Source organism: Gavia stellata, chromosome 4, assembly GCF_030936135.1.
Source record: "Gavia stellata isolate bGavSte3 chromosome 4, bGavSte3.hap2, whole genome shotgun sequence".
Lineage (NCBI taxonomy): Eukaryota > Metazoa > Chordata > Aves > Gaviiformes > Gaviidae > Gavia > Gavia stellata.
In genome coordinates, this window is record NC_082597.1 from 33,357,329 (window position 1) to 33,379,899 (window position 22,571).

Genomic DNA, 22,571 nt, shown 5'->3' on the forward strand with positions numbered 1-22,571 from the left:
AGAAAGTAAGAATTTTTATCCTATGATAAGCTTCAATATTAACTCTTTTTGTTCTAATCCCCCCCAAAAATGAAATTTAAGTGGAGAGGTTGCTGCTAATGTTCACATTCTATTTTTTTTCCTAAGATGGCTCATTGGGTTTTAAACAGCTATCTTCACATACATATAACACATTAAAAATCAATTCAAAACTGAAAGTTTCTGCAAACATGAAAAACAGCAAAAGAATTTTTGAATACAAACACACAGTATGAGTAAAAAAAAAGCTGAAGACAAATTGATATAAAAATCAGTATTTATGTAAAAAAATAATGCATTGCATATCATAAAATCAGTCAATAACAATATTCACCTTCACACAGATTTCTAGATTTTCAGACTTCAAAAGGATACATAGCAAGAAAAAGAGACCGTAACTACATGCGAGGCAGACTGCTTCCTGGTTTCCATCCCAGAAATTTATACCCTGAGCCAGCAGGGAGATTAGGAGCGGAATATAAGCTCTGCTTATGATGGAGTGTGTTTTTCTACTGCTAAAGCATTCATCCAGCTCACATGGATCTGGGAGTCAGAGTCAGCCTGCCTTTGACAAAGAAACAGCCACAAAAATTAAGCTTAAAAATGGGGTTGGTATGAAGGTGCAAGTCAGTGAGTGGATCCTCCATGTTCAACACACAGGAACTTTCCTGGAATCCAAAAAACCCACTTTATGAAGACTTCATCTCAGTTAGACAGTTATCCACGTTCAAATATACTTTACAAATACATTTCATACCATGCAAGTTTAAATAATATTTTACTGTAACACTAGAACTCAGCCTTTTTCTTCATGTTTTTCTCTGAAAAAAGTTTGTATTACATAAACAGAACATTTTTTTTCTTTCACTAAGATAACTAAAGAAAGCCTAATCCTTACCTGTTGTAAATCACTACCATCCTACTGACAGTAATGCATTCATGTAGTTGAGGGTCTGCCCCAAAACTATTTTAAAGCCATGTTATTAAAAAATATGGTAACAGGATATATTCTCTAAGAAACCCATCTAATATACAGTCTGATGAAGCATCAGAACTCTTTTCACTTTTAGGTACTACTTTATAATAATCAGGCAATAATTCTTAGTAAGGAAATACAACAGCAACAGCTTTCCACTGTTTTTTTTTTTTCCACTTCCAAAATGCCCTATAAAGCTGCAAAACCATATAATTTTTAAAAAAAGTATTAAGATGGACAACTTCATACTGAATTTTTGCTAACACCTCAACTCTGCTCTATCTTTTGGCCATGATGGCTCAATGATGTTGAAACAAATGCTGTAAGTCTCCGTTTCTACAGAGAAAACTAGTATCACATACTAGTTATTTTCTCAGAAAATCGTATTTATAGTGTGCAGTTTACATCCAAGATAAGCGAAACAAGATTGTCAAAACAGTACTTCAACATGTAAGAGATGAACATATAAAGGCACGTACAGATTGTCAATGATTATATCACATTTCTTTGAAAACAGAGTATTTTCTCCACTTGTAAACAACTTTGTTTACATAAAGGCTCACACCTTTAAAGTGAGGTTAGTGCTGCTGACTCAGTTATTGCTACATTCACAGTTTAACAGAATTTTAGACAACATGAGGTACACTCCCAAATACAGCCATCTTCATTTCTTCCTTGTTCATTTGATCGTTAGATAACTGAATTATGCAGACTAAAACTACTGACCATAGAAGCCAGTAACACCCAAATCATCGTATCCAAGATAAACATTAGCAGTGATTAAACTTCAAAAGAGCAAATAGTCACCTTTACAGAAAAAAGTTCCTGTTCTTCATTACATGAATATTTTCTTCATTTTTACGTATGCTAGTAAACTTTTATCTGGGCACATTAGGAGCCAATTCAAGCCATGTTAGAATTTTTGCACCTTTTGACCAGTATGTTAATTCAGTATCTTGATTTAACAGCTTGGAGTAAAAATCACCTTCCCTTTGATCTTCTGGCATCTGAGTCTCTTATGCTTTTTGTTAGCTGCTTTATGAATACTTCGTATACTCTTCCACAGTATGTATGCATGGTTTTCCGTAATTCCACTTCTAGGGGCTGCAACAGGGAATGAACCAGATCATCTCCAAATGAATACTGTAAAGAGGTTAAGAAAAAAAGATTTAAGGTCAATACAGAAAAGTGTCATTATTCAGAGTTATTAGAGAGTTTTATAAAAATGCCTTTGAACATTGTATTTGCTTTCTATAGGTTTATTAAATGCTTTCAAGAACTCTGAGAGCTTCTGAATGCAGTTTTTGAAAAACACCTCTAAATTACAGATACATTCTCTAATGCTTTCAAAATAAGCTTAACAAGTGACTTTTTTTTTTTAAATGTAAGCAAACCCAGCCAGGCAAGGAGAAAATTTTAAATTACCTTATGAAATTAAAAATTTACAGATCTAAAATGATTTCTGGTTATTTGTTTGTTGAACAGTAACTTTCTTGAATGACATACAACTTTTAAAGAATACAATTCTTATCAAATTATAATGAAACAACAGTATGAAAAGTGGTACTACTGAAGTTTCATTAAACTGAATGATGGTCAAACACATACTATGTTTAACATGGACATGAAATAAAGAAGTCATTAATTCAACAGTGCAATATTTTTTATAAACAAATGATAAGCTAAAACAGCATTTCAAAGTAACATAATTTTGTTCATCTTATTACCACTGAATCAGCAGAGTTTTACATACTTTCTCTGACATATTCATAAACCAAAAGGGATCATAAATCAAAAGAAATAATTTTTTCTTCTGTTTTTGACAATGCTCAAAGGAAACAACGAAATCGTATTTTTATGGAAACACATTCACTTTCCCTGCAATGTATTCTCAGACCCCCAAAAGTACTTTTCTTCATTTTTATATCCATATGACAACATGTAATAAAGCACCATTAAAATATACTATTGATTTTTGAAGGTTATACACACACAATAGCCTGCTACATTAAAATGTGCATCAGTGCTAAATTTTACAGCTCTTCAGTGAGTATACTGATGTAGTGATAAATAGTTTATTAGATGACTTATTTGCAGAATGAAAAGGCAGCACTGTGCTTAGTATTTAAAGGAACAGCAACAACAACACTGAATCTCCAGAAAAGGTCAAAACACAGTAGAAAAAAAAAAATTTCTACAATCCAAACCTAGCTACAATTAAATGTTAAAATGTTGCAGTAAATACACACAAACTTTGGGAAGAAGGGGGTTTGTTTCTGCATTTTAAAATCTCCAGAAAAATGAAGCTTCTGGTGATCTCCAAACATCATACCAACAGTTTACTAGATGTATTTATTAAAGGAATGGGAATAAAGCCTTTTAAATAGACATTGACAACTACAGGCAACGTATTGGAATCCTAACCTAGACATAGTCTACACTATGTTTTAAAAGATGCTCATTACAAAAGGAATACACCGGAATTCTATCCAAGCAGTAAACAAAAAATTGGTGAAACACTTAACATCACTTAAAAGAGAAAACATTACACTGTTGCAATCAAGGTAAGTATCAACAAAACCTACAAAATACATGCAGCACTGTAGATAAAAATACATAAAAAAGTAACTTTGCACAAGTACAATACTGACACTTACATTTTTTATTGCTTCATAGACAGCCCTAAAAGTTGGTTGTTTATCATCATGGTAAACACCTCTGTTTCCGTGAAGAATAAATATACCTTCTTCTTCAGCTGCTTTACAATTGCTTCCATAGATGCAGTGGTCAGGCCGATAATTCCATTGGCAAGGAAAGACATAAAGACTTTCTGTGCATAAAAATGAGAACTCTGGATTAAGTATCAAAATACTTTCAGGAAATACACTAATCTTCTCTTTTTTTCTTAAGGCTGCTTCATAAATTTCTGTACAGTTGTTTTGAAACCTAACAGCTAATTACACTCTAGCAAGCTCCAATGCTGTCTCTCAAGTAAATAATTTTCAGAAAGTGAAACAAGTGAAAAGTCCCTTGAATAGTTTCACTGATCAGTTTGCATTTTTGAATATCATAGAAAAGATCAACTTTGCCACATTAAACTTAGAAACAATGTGGATTTACCTGGATTGTGAAAAAACATAATGTTCAATAGATCCTGATCACCCCATGTTATGTTCAACTTGTACTTCTTCAGCAGTGGCATAAGAATTTCTCCCCACTGTAACCGGACTGGTGTCATATCATTCTTTTAAACAAAACAAAGAAAAACAACATGCATTCAGGACAAATATATCTATAAAGAAGGAAATGCCCTACAGAATCACAGTAATTCACTTTTCAAAGTTACAAATCTCAAATGCATAGATGATTTCTTCCTTTTAAGCAAATGAGCACATCTAAGGTAAATAGTTATGGGGATTTCCAATATGCTTTATTTCTCAATTACTACCTTATAAGGAAAATTATACGCATCTCCTACTTCTGTTTAACTGCCACATTAAATTTTTGTCTTCAAGATTTCCCTCAAACATCTTAAACCAAGAGTTCTAAGAAATAGCAAGGGTCTTTTATACAGCAGTAGGATCTAACACAAAAACTGCATTTAAGTGATGCATGCAAGTAGATGGGCACTATTTAAATAACTGTACTTCATGCAATTTCTCTGTCTTTATCACAGAGTGTTAATATACACAAGTTTTAAAGTTAACTTCAAAAATTCAAAACAGATCAATATAAAATTAATCATTAAATAGTTTCAAACACATACAGCTAAAAAATATTCACTACAAAGCAGTGTACGAAAATACGGAAATCCTTCAAAGGTTTTCAGAAGAATTTTCATTGAGTTGAACTGGTTTTTTTAGTTACTAAACTTGAATTTCCACAGCAAAGGCACAACTTTTCACTAGCAAAGGGCAGTAAGACTCTAAATCAACAGCTGTTAAATTTAATTCCCAAATTCTTGATTTAGCAAAATCACTTCAAAAGAAAAGGAGAAGGAGTTCTAAGGTTTTGGCTGAGGAGGTGGTACTTGGAGTAAGCTGGCCTACACTTAACTCCACATTACCAAAGGGGTTACAGTCTGCAGTATAACAGGTTACATATTCTAACTAGAACAGAAAAGGAACAAGGCTGCTCACTCTATACCTTCTAATTCAGCTGGGAGAGTGAGGATGGAATAACAGTAAGTCCCAAAGAGAGAGAATTCCTAAACAAGTACAGAATTGTACCCTTGATTCTTTTTAACCAAGTTGCCAAAGAAAAGATTAAATTAAAACTTCAATATGGTTTGGGATCTGCATACAGAAACACCACGTTAAGAAACAGAAAAGATTACCAGGAGCAAAATATTCAGTTTTAGAATTACAGTATCAAAGACTTCTCCAAGCTTTCAACTGGCAAACTAGAAAGTGCAAAAATTAGCAGTTCAGTTTTTAGTCTTTCCTCAAATCATTTCAGCCATCAAATATGAAGGGCTTTCAGAACTGAAGATTAAAAAAATAAACACTATCAGATTTCAGACAAGAATTAATACAAAAAAAGATCTATAGCTTCTATAATATAAGAAGCCAAACAGAATATTACAGTCCCTTTTGTCCTAAAAAATTTATGACTATGATTGCTTGCAAGTATTCGATGAGAGCAGGCATAAGAAATGCACAAGAGAATTCTTCCCTAGCAAGAATTATCATTAGGCTCAGTGCAATGTGATTAAACAAAAGAAAACACAGGCTTAACACCAAGCTAAAACCTTCCAAAAAGCAAGTCAACCAGACTGAATCACAGTGGGTAAATATTACTCCCTCACCTGAACTTTGCCATCCATAGAATATGTTTAAATATTCTAAGAATAGGTTTACATTTAGACTCAATGCTAAGAATTAAAAACAGAATTAAATTAGCTCACTGATACCAGGATAATCATGATATCAGAATATACAGTAGTAAATAAAGTTTTAGTTTTAAAGTTCTTAAAGTTTTTAAGTTAAAGTTTTAAATTGTTTAAGTCATTATTTCATATAATTTTAATTTAACTGGTATAGTTCTAATATCAGTGAAGTCCAGAGTATATCCCAAAGAGATGCAAGGCAGGTAACAGCACACATCACATTGCCAGATGTCTAGAAGCAATGCTACTTGACAAATAGTGCTACGAGATTTAAGAATTGGAAATTGTAATATTTCAATAACCTTTCCATAAATAGAAAAGAAGTATATGTTAATTTATTAACACTGATGTATAACAAAACCAGTGTAGGCACCACAGAGCAAGAGAAACTATTTGAATAGTTATACAGTCTCCTCCTTTAAAATTCTACTGTAACTTGTAACGAGGTCAAAAGTGTGAGAAACAGAATGCTCAAGTTCAATCAAAATTGATGATCAAACTGCTTTTCAAAAGTTACTCCACTACATATGAGAAAAATAACTCTATGATAACTTAAGGATTTCCAGAATATAAACCTCCTGTCCAATATTCAACAACTTGCAAAGAAGGTTAAAGAGGTTTAAGAAGAAAACCCACAACAGTAGTGGGCATTTCTGTGATGCCATCAAGCCAATACAGACAGGCTCTTATAAACCCTCAAAATTCTACTTTGTTTGAGTGGAAGAAAATGTGTAAGAACAAAAATATACACAAGGACATCAAGATATTCTCCTACATGTTGTTTTTGGTTTAGATGCTGTGCTTTAATTAGTTTGGTCATTATTGATTTCTGTCCGAGAAGACTTCCGCCTGGCAAAGGCTGAAGTCAGACTTACAAGAGCTGTCACATTTAGCCTGTAGCAACTTAGTATTACCTTTCTCTTAATTCTAGTAAGAAAATACAAAGCTGAGGAAAAACACTCAAATCATACAGCAATATCTAAACAAACTGCAGCTGTGTCCCACAAACAGTTGAGCAATTTAAATTTCCTGAATGCCAAATGAGAGCAAGCCCTCTTCCTTCTAGTTACATGACTCTATCCTGTTCTTGCATTAACAGTGTAGTGCTAACACTCACTAAATGTTTTTGTGAGCTGATTTACTTCAGTAACCCAGCAGAAGGATTTCTTTTTTCTATTGTTACCAAATTTAATTGAATCACAGAAGGGCCCAAACAACACCAGAGGCTAGGACAAAGTAAATAAGAAAAGCAGGGAAAAGCAGCTGGTAAGATATGGGAACCTTCCTTTTAGAAGCAATTAGCTTTTGCACAGGCTCACCATATTTCTTGGAACTATAGCCTTAAGCAATATTGAATGGTTAAAAAAAGTGTATACAGCTTAGGTCATAGAAACTCTCTGAACTTTCATCTTTTCTTGTCTAAAGCATACCCATGAACCTCTCCTTTGCACACACCATCTGGAGTTATTTTGTTTGGGGCTTGTTTGATTTTCTAAGAGCTCGTTCCTTTCCATGACTGCCCACACCTCAGGCATCACAACGAAGTTTCTTCATAAATTCGATAAAAGTCATTGTTCTCTATTCACAAAGCCTCACTGGTTTATGACTTTTTGCTAAAACACTGTATCTGTGGTATTTGCTACATCTCTTCCAGTTTAAAAGTATCTATATCTGTATGTACACAAATATAAAAAAAGTCACCTACTATTACCTCTTCCATCTCCTAATACTCTTGCATGTTTTACATCCCCATTTTCTAATTGCTGCTTAGCAAAAACAACAGGCAGGCACTATCAGAAGCTTCATTACCCATTCCAGTCTTATGTCCAGTTATGCACTGTTTAATGACCACACTATATTCAATAACATATATATGCATTCATATATATCTGTATATATGTATACACATGTGCGCATATATATGTATATATACAGTGCATATATTTGTACTGTATACATACATAGAGCCTCAAAACACACAGAACAAATAAGATAGTTAGGACTATTAAGCACCATAGATAGCCAAGTAGCTAGGATGCTTGTCTGAAATGAATAGACCTGACAGTCCTGAGAAGATTGAGGCTTGAATAAATAAGTGGATAAAAGAAGACTTAATCCTGGAGCAATACATGGAACTACAAGTTTTCTGCTACCCAGGTGAGCACTATAACCATTGGCTAAAGTTCTCCTTTTAATTTATTCATCTTCTGGGTCCTCCTTACTCTTACAAATCAATGTGACAACAGAAGAAAGATACTTAAAGGCCTCAAGCAGCTCAGTCTGTAATTTCGGGCTGAAGAAACTACAATAGACAAAGATCCTACAGTTTTCAATCCATCGTATTGGAGGAATATACTGATCCAAACAGTCATACAAAAAGGTCTACAAGCAGCTTTTCAAAGATACAAAAATTCTCAGAACTTATATACTCTGAGGAATTTGTTGACTCTCCTGAATGAATATAAACAAATTTGAACCCTCCTATAAGACAATGAAGCATTTTCTCATTCTACTACATACATTTGACTCGAATAGTTAATGGGACACGATATGGGACAGTATCTGTAAGGTCCAAAAGCATTTGCAGTGTTGCTGGCAAGAGGTATTAGGATACTCCCTACCCTGAATTTGGTTTACCTCTCTTCTAAAGGCTTGAGACTAGTAACTCCTTTACTATCAGTCAACAAGGGAAGCCATACACTCTCAGACCTACCGTGTATAGCCTCAACTACACTAAACACTTTTCAAAGCTTTGCTGTGAAGCTTGCAATTTTTCATATTAACCAATCCTCCTTTTATGACATTCAAGGAACCTGAAGATGAAAACGAAGTCTGCAAGTCTCCATGAACAGCATCATTTTTGTAATAAAGCTTGTGCATCTTAGGGCCCTGTGATGCTCTGCAAGCTTGTGGGATCACACTCTAGGTACTGGGGGAGCGTAAACTAAATGGTTCCCCTGCTGAGTGCTTTCTAAGCCAAGATCTCAATAATCAATATCGTAAAACAGAAACTCATTTCCTGCTTAGTCATTACCCAGGCTGCACTATCTAGCCGTGACATGCAAGAAGAACGATCAAGCACTATCATTCCTAAGTTTCAGGTAACCTAGTAGCTCTCCGATTAGACATCCTCGAACTGTTCTGACTGGGCTGAGCACGCTACCACAAGCCTGATACTATAGGACACTTCTCCAGCGTGTCCAACAGGTGGAAGGACTAAGTCAGCAGCATGGGTTAGAAATCATGAGGTAGTCTCCCATCGGAAACAATTCTGAGCCTTCCAATACCAAAAAGTTTCCACAGATAAGAATGTTGGTCACTGGCAATAAGGTCTAATGCAGAGTCTTAGCAAGCCAGTCACACTGGAAAAAGCATCTGTATCTCTACAAATTCAAAACTTGAACAAGTAACAAAACGTTACACTTGCCAGAAACACACAAAGACAGAGGCAAAAAACCTGGATGCTCAGCTAGATGCTCAGCATTTGTTATACAAGGCCCTGAAAGATACTGTGGCAAGGTTTTAAATCAAGAAGGGTATCCAAAGAGGGCATTTCCAAATGCTTCAGCTGAACCAGAAAATCCATTTATGTCAAAACACCACTCATCCAAACATTATATCCGTGTTTCTTGCTCAAGATAATTAGACAAAGATTCCAGGAAAGATGTACAGGGTCATGAAAACAGGGCAGGGGGACCAGGGAAGGTATAGGAATGGAAGGAAAAAGATGAAATTCATGCAAGAATAAGTTCCCAGCAACCATGTTAAAAGCTGTACGCACACATAAAAAAAAACAAAAAAAACCCCCAGGTATACAGAACACACCACCTTTTGGATTTCTTTTTTACTTCTTATTATCAAGCAAGAGTGAAAGAGTATTTCTTTATGCGCACCATTACTCTCAAACGTTTGAGGAATAGCCACAGTGCGCACACAAGCATTCCTGGACAGGTATGAAGTTCAGAAGACAGGCAAAAGCAAGGGCCAGAAGTATATATGCATCAGACAGAGAGGGGAAGTCTGAAGTGACAGTAAAGCCCTGAGAAGGATGCCAAAAAATGATGACTAATAATTAAGGGCAGAAAATGCTGTATTTCTAACATTTGTAACAACTGAAGTGGAACAGGGGCATGAGTTAATTGCTTTTTAAAATTTTTGTTAACTAAAGCCATCAAAAAGGGCTTTGAATCATGTGCTTTGCTATTGGGAAGCTTTGCAATGTTTCTGCCTCCCCTTCTCAAGTGCCCTTTCATAATTCTGAATATTTAGTATACTTGCAGAGCACTGGTTAGCTCACTCCAATCTCAGTTCCTTTCCCTTAATTGTATGAATGCTAAGCCTGCAACTCATCAAGCAGACTTGCTTAGTACAGTACGTACTGAACAATTTGGGAAAGAGCATTAAGATGAACATTTTCAGGACAATTTAAGACTTTTTTTGTTCCGATTCCCCATACCAGTTACTACAGTCCATCTGCCTCACTACAGAAAGCGGTTCAGTGGCTCACTTAGCCAGGAACTGTACATCATGTTAGGTATACTGAAGTTTGCCAGCAGGATCATGAGAAAAGCATATGGATTTGTGCCTTGCCTTACAGCTGAGGTCTTATAAATCACAGATATTCACTCCCATAATAAAGAGCAATTGTAAAAATTCACTTCCTCCAAGGCTGGTTTTGGTTTAGCAATCTGACATGTTTCCTTGCATAATAAGTGTTACAACATGGCAACAACAGGAATATGTAGCAAGTATTTTCAGGACCTGGAAAATACTCCAGCCCTCTAGTACCAAGTGAAGGCACCAATATTCCATTTTGAATTTCAAAATATTCACAAAGTATTTCACCTACTTAAATTGCATAGACAGACTTAAATTTTAAGAAACCACTGCTTTTAGATGTTAAGGAAAAAGGATTTTATATTGTCCTCTAGAAAACTGCAGTTAATTTGAAAGACAATTTGAGTATCCTAAATAGCCTGTATATTTTTGAAAAGTTTAACTCCGATTTTAGTAAAAATGCATAAAGTTTCCAGTAAATTGATGACTTAAATTGTACTGAGAAGCCCAATAGGGAAGAAGTAATGTCTACTGCAAGTTTATATTGCCCCTCTTATGGGTGCACCTTCCAATAGTTTTTGACTGTATGATTATTTTTCCCTAATCAAACTTCTCAAACAGAGAAGTACTTTTTCTCCTAGCACAATCACATAGCACTGCTTTTGTACTTAAGTATGTAAGAAAAAACTTCCCATCTGTGAAGCAATGACCATGGCTGCTGCTGCACGAGCTGGTCTAGTAAGTACTTTCATGATGAACTTATTTCTCTACAAAAACTATGATTTCAAAGTAAATCAAAAGGTACTTAAGGTGATAATCACTTGATTACAGTGTAAAAAAAAAAAAAAATCAAGATTTTGAAACCATACAGTTAAAATAACTTACTGAATGTTTTAGCACCACCTCCTGGTCATACTACTACACACATTTTTAAAGTTAGTTTACAGTATACATTAACTGTTTTCTGGGATCTCCACAGTGAAGAAAAAATACCAGAATATCTATTGACAAATGTAATTTACAGCAAACTGTATTAAGTCACAGGATCTCTCAGAACTAAGAAAAATCTAAACAATCAAATACACTTGATATTCAGGAATTCCAGGTCTTACAGTGAATGACTTAAAAAACACAAGTTACATACCATTTTAAACACCGAGTATTTTTAGAGCATTATTCCAATTACAAGAAAAATACTTTGAAAAATACTGCCCCACATGCATTTAAAACAGGATTAGAACTAACAGATGTACAACCACAGAAAATGCAATAAAGGCAACACACGTACCTTGAAATACTTTCTTCTAATACGTGTCATATTCATTAACATGACTCCAGAATTTATTCCAGTTACTCCATAATAGGGATGTCTAGCAAAGCGATTATACCACCCAATACGAGGCTCTTCATGTTCCGGTGCCATTGCAGCAATTTGTGTGGAGTTGAACTTTCCCAGAAAAGACCAAATATCATCAACAGGTCTCAAAAAAAGGATGTCAGTATCAACATACAGTAGTGAATCCACATTTTTGAGGATCAACTGTGAGGGAAAGAAATTTAAAACCAAACTTGTAAGTTTTATTGAGCTTCTCTTCATAAAACAGAAGTTGCTGCCATTACACAATAAACTTTAATACATTTTTATCATATGCGAATAAATTCACTTTAGACTGACAGTTTGCAGTCAATAAATTTGTCATCATTCTTTCTTCTCTCCTTTTGGAGAGTTTTTTGTAGAGTGAAACAGAGGTTTTCTAGAGACTAGTAATGCAAAAACACTCAGTTTACATTTTATATCCCAGGGCTCCTCAGGAGTAGGTTGCAGGCCAGGTGAAACATTAGTGTAACAGGAGCTCCTATCTTCCTCCTGTTCTCTTGCTTTCCTATGCATCTAATCAAACAAGGGAGAGGTGTAAGGGAGCCCCAGAAGATACAGTATTTGGGAAATAGCTGCCACTGCTATAATTCACTTAGCCTATAGTATGATTTCTGAAGTGTCTTAGATGAGCAAAGAAAAGGCTGCACAAAACACACTGACAACAATAGCCCATTTCTTGTTTCATTTTCTCTTAACACTTCTCAGACCCATGCGTGCAGGAAACTTTCCAACTAAACGAGGAGATGAGGTGTGATAAATCCTTCTTACCTCTGAGAGGATGACATGACCTGTACCTCTCACTGGGCATACTGTGCCATGATGCAGCAAGTGAGAAAACGACTTTTATTCCATAGTGTATTAGTGCCACAGAAGGTGGTTACATTCAGAGGGGTTTTTAGGATGTCAGGAAAGCAACTTTTAGGAGTGGTAGTAGTTCTTAATTTAAAACTAAGCAGAAACTAGATTAACAAGGGCAGCTTGCTGCTTCCTAAACAGACTTCTGTGTTGTCCTATTACAGAATAACTTACTGGCAAGAACAGCCTTTGTGAAGCACATGGTTTAAATAACTTCTTCCATTCTGCTGCACTCTCAGTTGGAAATGTTATTGGATATAATGTGTAATTAACTTTTCCTTCATAGGGGAAGTCATCAAGCTATGTGAAAAGAAGAGATGACAAAACTTACTTCAGTTCAATTCTATTACAAAAAAGAAACCAATCCCCCATTCAAACTGATAATTGAACACAACTGCAACACCTCTCTTCGGTAATAGAAACACTTCCTGAACTACAAGAATCTGCCAACTATTCAAAATACTTGAACAAAAAGTGGCACCTGCAGGCCACTATGAAGAAAACACATCATATCAGATCATAGACAAAAGTAAGAGCAAGTAAAATAAGTTAGTATTTACAAAAAATAAATACATCAAATAAAACTTTTTCCCCTCTTAACTAGTTTCCAAGGGAGAAATACCAATGAAGTCTTTCTCAATTTAAAATAACTTTAATCAATTTTTGCCACAGTTACTGTTCGCATGACATTAGTGTATATGTATTACTACGTATAACATACTAATGTCATAGTTAGTATGGCATTTTAAGTACAAAAATAGTGAAACCCTCCACAGCTGTATACTAGTCAGCTTCTAATTCTGCTACTCCAGTCATGTTTATTCACTATTCCAGTTCATTAACCAGAATTTACTAAAATTAGATATAACCATATCTACCATTTTCAAAGACTGATGTTTCACTTTGTTTAGACAATGTAAGGCTCACGCATACTGTAAGCACAGCGACAGAAAAGAACAGCTCTCTTTTTCTCTTGTAAAACCAACTTCAAATAAGCTCACACAAGATAACTGTTTTGTGTCCAGAACATCAGGATTGTATTTAACAGATTCAAGGTGACGAATCAGGAAGTTTTGGTCTGTCTCTATAAAAAGCTTTGATATTAGCAACTGGCATTTTTTCACAGGAAAAAAAAATTCAAAAATCCCCATCCAACATTACTAAAGACTTGCATATTACCTTATTTTTAGACCCCTGTATTTCTGCCACTATATCTAACAATTACTACCCAAAGAAGCAGAGAAATTACTATATATTACTCATATTGTACTACAAATTGATTAAATAAATTATTTCGGTACTTACTATGTCTTTGAAACTCCCATGCAATTGGTCCTCTGCAAAAATATGAAACTGGAGAGGTTTGATGCTGAAAATAAGGGCTGATCTCAACATAGTAACAGTCTCCTCCAGTCTTTCACCACAGGCAACCACTGCCAGATGCATTTTCTCAGAAGGCTGTGTTTTCATATAATCATATCTGATACAGAAATATATTTTCATTTGACATTATTTCTAGCACAGGCTTAAGGATTTACTATTTACTGCAGCATGTAATTTAACAAAATATCCTTTATCATATTTAAACCAGCAAAGGATAACTCAAACAGAACGTATAAACTACAGCATTACAACTCCTATGTAGGATTACGTTTAATCTGAACTACTCTCATATTCACTCCTGCCATCCCAGACTATGAGGGAAAAACAAGGTATGGAAAAGCCATACAAAAATTAACAAACAAACATTTATTTTCTTAGTAATCTATTCATTACTAGCAAGGAATTCCACCAAAATAGCTATGTTAAAAGAAAGATCACATGAAGTTACATTGAAATGTGAAAGGCTGACAGGACATTAAGTCAATGCATGATGAGTTCATTTTCTCCTCTTTCCCTGGACTCAGTACAGAGATATGTAAACATGATAAATATAGCAGAGTTAAAAATCAACAACAGAAGTAAGATAACCCCTACTTTTAAGAAGTTCTGTTAAGAACATTTTTTGAGTGATCTAGGCGTTTTGTCCATTTTCTGCCTCAGTAAGTCCTTTTGTCAAACCCATTCTTCAGGGCATTGAGCACTAAGCACTGGCAAAATGCAAAAAGCTTTCTCCTCAATTTCCATCCTTAGGTTGGAAGGAAGGGGGGGGAGGCGGCGCAAACTAACAGCTCAATGGCTGTGTGGGATGTCCTGGTGCTCCCCGTGGTTCCGGAAAAACCCTCAGGTACACTGACCACATGCACTGCCCGTGTTGCCCATGTTCCTTGGGGCTAAACCACTGTAAGGTGTGGGGACTGGGATGTCGTTTCTCCCTGAAGACAGCTGTCCAACAGTAATGGTGAGAAGTGCCTGGTAGGTATTATACAAGGTACATTTAAAAGTTATTATTTTAATACAATAGGCTAAAGTTATCATGGAGAAAATACCATTAGCTTGGTGGAAAACACAGTGCGCATACTAAACCTAAAACCATGTTCTCCTGGATGTCATATATTTAATTAGTGAGAAAAGCTTTTAAAGGTTTTAAACATAAGTCTACTCAAAGCCAAACTTCAAAACAATATTCTGCACTTCAGCTATTCACACAGACTATGGCAGGAGGGGGGCTAATAGAACTAAGAGTATCTGAATGTTTAAATTACAAGTTTAATTCCGAGTCATGCAGACAAAAAAAAAATTCTGAAGTTAGAAAAGACTTTCCCAAACTAGCAATAGTAGAGAAATGTTTGGCAAACATACCACCCATTCTTAGAAACCTGCCAAAGAGAGAGACACTTCAAGACAGAAATTAACAGATATGCTTCTCAGCACATAATCTCCACCCAATTTATGTAACTAAAACATATTTAGATGCATACAAGCTTTCCTTTAAATTGACAAAAGATACCATGTAAATATGCCTTTTTTTCTTTAAGGCACGGAAGAGCAACACACACTATTTGAGTTCCACGAGGCAAAATACAAGCAAAGATATCACTGTAAAACTGCTGAAGTTTAAAGGCATAAATAATGGCTGCATTTAAAAAAACATTCTGAGTTTTGGAAGAGTTCAATGCCCTGGAACTAAAAAACTCCAGCATCCCAGGCATTTAAGACTAATAAAATTTTAATTAGAACATGCAGTCAATCTTAAGTCATGGTTTAGGGCATTATTAATAATCACAGGGATGAAAGACCTCATAGGTAGGATTCAGATCCAAAATAGGACACCTAACTGAAGATGCTGACATACGAGATTGTGTCCAAAGTCTCATTAAAGCCAATGGAGACCTACTGAGCAGGATACAGAGAGTAGACAGCAATTGACCTTATTTCAAAGTAAATACCTGGGGCTTGATTCAATTTTTTAACATAGGTATAGTTAATAAGCTCTAGAATATCCCACCTGACCTCCAGGTGCCAGTCCGAAAGAACTGGGTGTCTCAAAGATCATGTTGTATCTACTAGTCCTAAGGAGGCATCTAGGATACCCAAGTGCTTCTCAATTAACACCAGCCATTTACTTCTCGGCAACCTAATGGCTAGTCACCTGGATCATTCTTTATGCTCTTTCAATTTTAATGACCACTTAAGACCTACTTGACATAGACACCTGTATGCAGTTGTCTATATTCTGATGATTTAATCCACAGACTGAAACCTTTTATAAGTCTTGCAGCAAAACCTGAAAACTTAGTTCAGCTTAACAGGAAAAAAAATATAAAACAGAATCTTTAAGTGTAACTGAGGCATGCCCATTCAGACCTTGATACATAAAGCTAATTTAAACATTACACCATGTAGTAAGTAGCTAATGTAAAAACACAAAGCAAGCTGAATGTGATGAGCGTAGCTGAAGCCCACAAATAAGTACACTGCTGCAGTCTGAACAAGCTGCAAGCAGCAGATTAGCCTCATCACTAATCCACTGAAAAGGGAATTACAATAATTAAGCCCTGAAGTCATGAGAGCCTACAGTGATATTGCAAGGTCATGTGATAAATAAGGGCACAACCTACACAAACTGCATAGCTGAAAGCCAAGTTCCTGAACTACATGTAACATATGGCTTTCCATAAATAAGGTATGATGAAAATTACGCCAAAGCAACTCTAAAATGCATTGAGATTCAGACACTGTATTTTATTATTTCTACATCTAGCGACATTGGCAAATAAAAGAACGTTTCAAGCCACACAACAAAAACCAGACTGATCATATTATAATGCTTTTACAGTCACTTTGTTCACACAATCTCTGTTCTATGAGTTTCTGACTTCATGAGTTCAATTTTTTTAAAATCTGTGCTTAAAAATATTTTTTTGAAAAGGCAAAAAAATATTTAGAAACAGCTAGTAACAACTAAATTTCAGCTTGCACAATATGGGGAACAGCTGGACTCAGATCTGTAAGTGCACAACACAAAGCTTTATCCCTGAAGCACATGGAGCAAGAAGCCATTGGAAAGAACAGGCCACCATTCCCTCTGGGGACTATCCACTAAGAAGGGAATGAGACATATTACGGTAGGAGAAGTCATGAGACTCCAGAATCGTGGTTCTTACTCCAGACTCCATGAAGAGAATTTCGGGGTGACGGAGCTGAGGCCCGGGGAGCGGTGGCCGCCGGCAGCGCGTCCCTGGCCTGGCCGGGCGCCTCCGCAGCCCCATGGCCCAGTGCATCCTGGCGCTGGCGGCCGAGGAGCCCCCCGAGCGGCTCCAGGAGGCCCTGCAGAGCCTGGGAGAGGCTGGGCGATACGGTGACAAGGTAGGCCCCGAAGGGGAGGGAGACAGCAGCTTTGCTAAAAGGGACCTTCAAAGGCTCCCCTTGTTCCCAGCAAAGCGGTGTTCTCAGGAGGCTTCAGGTTTACAGGCACTGCATCCTGCTAGTGGAGTCAGGGGACCTGCATTTGGGCAAGGTGTCTGAAATCATAGCACTGCTGATGCTGGAGGCTCGCCAGCGGCCAGGCCATGCGTTGGCTGAGCTTGCCACCCTGTTTGTTGATGTTATTAAAGGCGGCAGCCTGTCTAACAGGAAATCCTTGGAGTTGTTTTCCACTGTTCTCACTGCATTGGCTGGTTCAAAGGAGAGCCTGGCTTATGGGAAAGGTGAACTGAATGGGGAAGAGTTTAAGAAACAGCTGATAAATACTCTCTGCTCCAGCAAGTGGGATCCTCGGAGTGTAATACATCTTGCCAACATGTTCAGGGATATTCCACTATTGGGAGAGGAGCTGCAGTTTGTGATGGAAAAGGTCCTTAGGATGTTCTCCAAATTAGACCTGTAGGAAATTTCCCCCCTGGTCTATCAGCTGTTGCTGCTTTCTGCAAAGGGCAGTAAGAAGACTGTTTTAGAAGGAATCATCAGTTTTTTCAATCATTTGGATAAGAGACAAAAGAAAGAACAGAGGACTCCACAATCAGTGGACCTTGAGATAGCCACAATGCCCCTAGACCAGCTCTGCCATGTGGAAGGTACCGTTATTCTCCATATCGTTTCTGTTACCAACCTGGAACAGGACCTAGGCAAGGAACTAATCAGACATCTAAAGACCGAGCAACAGAAGGAAAAATTTTTAATACTAAAGTTTTTAAAATAAAAAAAAAATTAAAAAAAAAAATCCCTCACTACAAGAAGGACATTGAGGTGCTGGAGCGCGTCCAGAGAAGGGCGACAAAGCCGGTGAGGGGTCTGGAGCACAAGTCTTATGAGGAGCGGCTGAGGGAACTGGGGTTGTTCAGTCTGGAGAAGAGGAGGCTGAGGGGAGACCTTATCGCTCTCTACAACTACCTGAAAGGGGGTTGCAGAGAGGTGGGTGTTGGTCTCTTCTCCCAAGTGAAGAGTGACAGGACAAGAGAAAATGGCCTCGAGTTGCTCCAGGGGAGGTTCAGGCTAGATATTAGGAAAAATTTCTTTACTGAGAGAGTGGTAGCACAGTGGAATAGACTGCCCAGGGAGGTGGTGGAGTCACCCTCCCTGGAGGTATTCAAGGAGTGTGTGGACATGGCATTGTGGGACGTGGCTTGATGGGCATGGTGTTGAGTGGTGTGGGTGGGGTTTTTTTGTGTGGTGTATTTTTTGTGGTGTTTTTTTTTGGTTGTGTGTGGGTTTTTTGGGGGTTTGGTTTTTTTTTTTTTGTAATGGTTGGACTTGATGATCTTACAGGTCTTTTCCAACCTTAGTGATTCTGTGATCCTGTAGTGAGTGGAAGCTGCATTTGACTTCCCTGCATACAGACCACTGGCAATCACAGCCTCCTTTTTAATAATCAGGCCTCAGTGCTGCTCTTCTCCCTACATATACATCTCTCTCCACTCCCAGAGGGAAATCATTGCCCCATCTTCATCCAAGAGCATTAACTACTTATACCTCTTGTGATGAAAGATGCTAGCAGCGGAGGATTAGCACTTTTTCCTCCTCCTGCCACTAGAAGCAGCATAAAGTTTAAGTTGTCCAGCAGTGCTTAGTAGCTTGAGCTCTGCAGTCTCATCTTCAACGTTAACGTGTCCCACCCACCGAGCCACTTATCTATGTCATGACTTGTCTCACTCCCTTCTTCAATACTACGTCTACATGACTCTGGTCCTTCCCCTAATTCCTTTCAAAATTATCCACCCTTAACTGCTCCCTTCTCTACTTCTCCTTCCTGAATTTCCCAGCCTCTGTAATCCTTTTCCCCATCTTCCCTCCACTGCTCTCCACTGCAGTTAGTCATGAAACTAGCTCACCAGAAGACAGGGAAAGGAAAACCTTGTTCATACAGATTTTTTTTTTTAGCAGTTCAGTAGCTGAGTTGACCATGAGCAAAACAAAATGTGTTTTATGAGAACTGTAACTTGTTTGAACCTGAGCAAGTTTGGTATCAGAGTATCACAGCTCTGGTTTCAGAGCAATACCCTTACTGAACCTCAAATACAGGTTCTGAAAGTGTTAAGACACTTCCAAAAAAATGTTCAATGTGGAAAACACAAAAATACAAATGCATATTTTTATATGCATGTTTCTAATTACTAGTAGCCTGATGTTCTGGTGTGGGAGAACTTAGTGGAGAAGCTGGAAAAAGCAACAATAGAGTGAAATACAAACTGTATTTTAGTAAGGCTTTTTGATAGACTAACAAGGAAAACTTGACAGCCCTCATTTCTAAAGAAAAAAACCTCTCCAATAACATGGGAGTCCTAGCTCCTGCGGAGAAAAAAAACCCTCTGGTAATTAAAATGGAAGAGCAAAGAATGCACCTGTAATCCAATAGAAGATACTGAGCAGGAAGCCATGATAGGATTTGAGTGTTTAGGGACAAATAAGAGAACTTCATTTGTCTGAGGATATTAATTACACATGAGTGGTAGGGACAGTAAAAATAAATGAAACAAAACACTTGAGAAAGCGCACCACACATACTCCCATGAGTTTAGAAAACACATTTAAAACAATCCACTTTGACACTGTGAAAGCAAAAACATATACTTTAAAACATGCTGCTCATCAGCAGCATAAGGCCAGGTACAAGCCTTACCCTGAAGTATTTCTGTTTTGAAGTGTAGACCTTTATTCAGTACTGATTAATTCTGCTGTGGGGTTAATAAGCTCTGACAGAGGGACATAGCTGGATATGCTCAATGAATCTGCTACAAGATTTTCCAGACCCTGTCTGTCAAGACTCTGGCTTATGTTTAAAGATGTATACCATGACACACTGTATATTAAATTAGCATTTCTAATTATGAAGTAATAATCTGGTAGTAAGCTACAGAGGTATGTTTTGATGGACTGTACTCTTCTATAGCCTTCACTGCATCCCAGCTGAACTTCTTGGAAAAAACCGAAACCCCCAATGGTATCATCGCTAAAATACTCATCAGCTCCACAGAGATCTTCGCTCTGCCCTTGACTTGGCACAAGGTGCTGCAGCAGGGGGTCTCCTGCATACATTTAAGGTAGGGTTCTCCTATTCTTATGTAATACATTAATAGCACAGGTGAGAGTACCAAACCCTCAGGAACAGCCAGACAGACATAAGGAATCCTGTATACAACTCCATCTAATTCGTGATCATTAAGCCTGTCCCAATCCTAGTCTGCTTTACGGAGGTCACAGTACAACGGCTTCTTCTGCTGCATGCACACACTGCCGCCTTCTGAGCTCCAAACCTTCCAGAGAAGCCACAGTGTTACAGCATCTAGTGTGACCTGGGTTCCATTCAAAGAGTTGTCAGTGTGACTGAGGGCAATTTTATCTTTCTCCTTTTTTAGGCCACATTAAGCATTGGGGCACAGTTATTATGGAAAGCCACAAAGGAACCACAGTTAGCCTTAACTCTGTGTTGCAAACTTTGTGCACTAGAGTTCCTTTTTCCCATCCGTTGATGTACTATTAAGAACACACCTAGGGACCAACAGGAAGCTCCCTGCCCAACTTCACTGGCAATCAAGCTGTCCTCTCCTATTCCCTTAACATGGTTGGGGAAGCCAAGGAAAGAAAGATTAGCATCCAGGTCCTGAGAGCACAGAGTTGTATGACTAACTGAAGCAATAAATTGACCTCAGTTGTCCTTTCAAATTTTACTCTGGCCCACTGAGGAGTTACATTTTTAATATAATTGCATGAGTTTTGAATAACGTAAAAATATTTGTCATTTTCTCAGAAAACTGCTGTCACCCTAACTTGCGCCACTGGTTTTTATGTACAACCACCACCATATTACATAATGGTAAAACAAAGACGCAAAAATAATTTTGTAGGTTACAAACAACATTTTAAAAATTATTCTACATCAAAACAAGTTTTCCTACATTGGTTCTGACAGAGCTACAGCCTTGCTTTTCTTTGATCTTTACCCCGTGGTCTGTAACATACATGAGGCATGCAATATTCAGCTTTCTAAACAAGGTGGCTTAATAAGTCTCTCAGTCCTTCCACAACATCATTAAACTAACTTTCCTTGATATTATAACCAAATGGACTAGGTTGCCAGCCTCAGCTGTGTTAAAGTTGTTTACACTTAGAAAAAGAACAAACAGAAGCCTACTGCAAATGTGTTTTCTTCTTCACTATGAAAAGCTAACCACATTATCAGTGCAAATATTTTACCCATACAAGTTTTTTGACAATTAGCATGGAAAATGCAAATTATATGTTAAAATATGCAGGGAAAATGTTTTCATATAATCAACCTGTATTATTTCAAATCTGGCACCACAGTGTGCCTCAGAAAAACAAATGGGAAATATGTAAATACAATACAGATGGCTTACTTATGGCATCCTTTTTTCTTTTAATGCTTTGTGTTTGATCTAAATCAATTGATCATTAAGGAGCCTAACCCAGCAGCCCTTAGTCACCAGAAAAAGAAAAGCAAATAGGCAAAGTGAAAAGACAACAAAGCCTACACTGATTAAAATGCAACAGTTAAATCATTGCCACACTTATTAGAAGTAGGATCAAGATAACTACAGAAATTATCTGGATTTGAAAGTGATGAAAATTTTAGTTTTTACTCAGCTTCTTAATTTCTACTACTGCACTGAATTAAAAACAGGTCATAATCAGAGCTTATTTTGTAAAAGTATGCTAATGACTACCAGTGCATATGATGTCCAAATGTCATCTGTTCAATTACAAGCCCAACTAGTAGATTATGTTTGAAGTTAAAATATATTAGTCATTTAAAAAATAGAAGTCCAAAGCCCCATCCTCCAATGAGCTAGCTAGTTTAGAGGACAAGTCTTGTTTTTCAGGACTGTCACAATTCATGTCAATATATCCACACCACCAGGACCCTCAATATACTCAAAAAAAGGTGAAACTTATTTTTTCAGTAGGCAACGCGAATTAAAACCTACTTAGAAACAACATCCAACAACTGAAATCAGGCAGGTCAGATAGCCATAGTAATCACAGAATCATTAAGGTTGGAA

General features: G+C 37.0%; 1 protein-coding gene across 2 annotated transcripts in view; it reads right to left on the bottom strand.

Moving 5' to 3' along the window:
• Window positions 1-416: 416 nt before the first annotated feature.
• The window catches only part of GXYLT1 (glucoside xylosyltransferase 1), a 34,010-nt gene continuing 11,855 nt past the window's right edge, over window positions 417-22,571 (bottom strand). For both annotated transcript variants that reach the window (XM_059816633.1, XM_059816634.1), the window contains 6 exons: window positions 13,978-14,152; window positions 12,847-12,972; window positions 11,728-11,979; window positions 4,115-4,238; window positions 3,652-3,824; window positions 417-2,137 (listed from right to left, as the gene is read on the bottom strand). In XM_059816633.1, coding sequence (XP_059672616.1) covers window positions 1,976-2,137; window positions 3,652-3,824; window positions 4,115-4,238; window positions 11,728-11,979; window positions 12,847-12,972; window positions 13,978-14,152 — 1,012 coding nt within the window. In that variant the 3' untranslated portion in view covers window positions 417-1,975. The remainder of the gene's footprint in view (window positions 2,138-3,651; window positions 3,825-4,114; window positions 4,239-11,727; window positions 11,980-12,846; window positions 12,973-13,977; window positions 14,153-22,571) is intronic.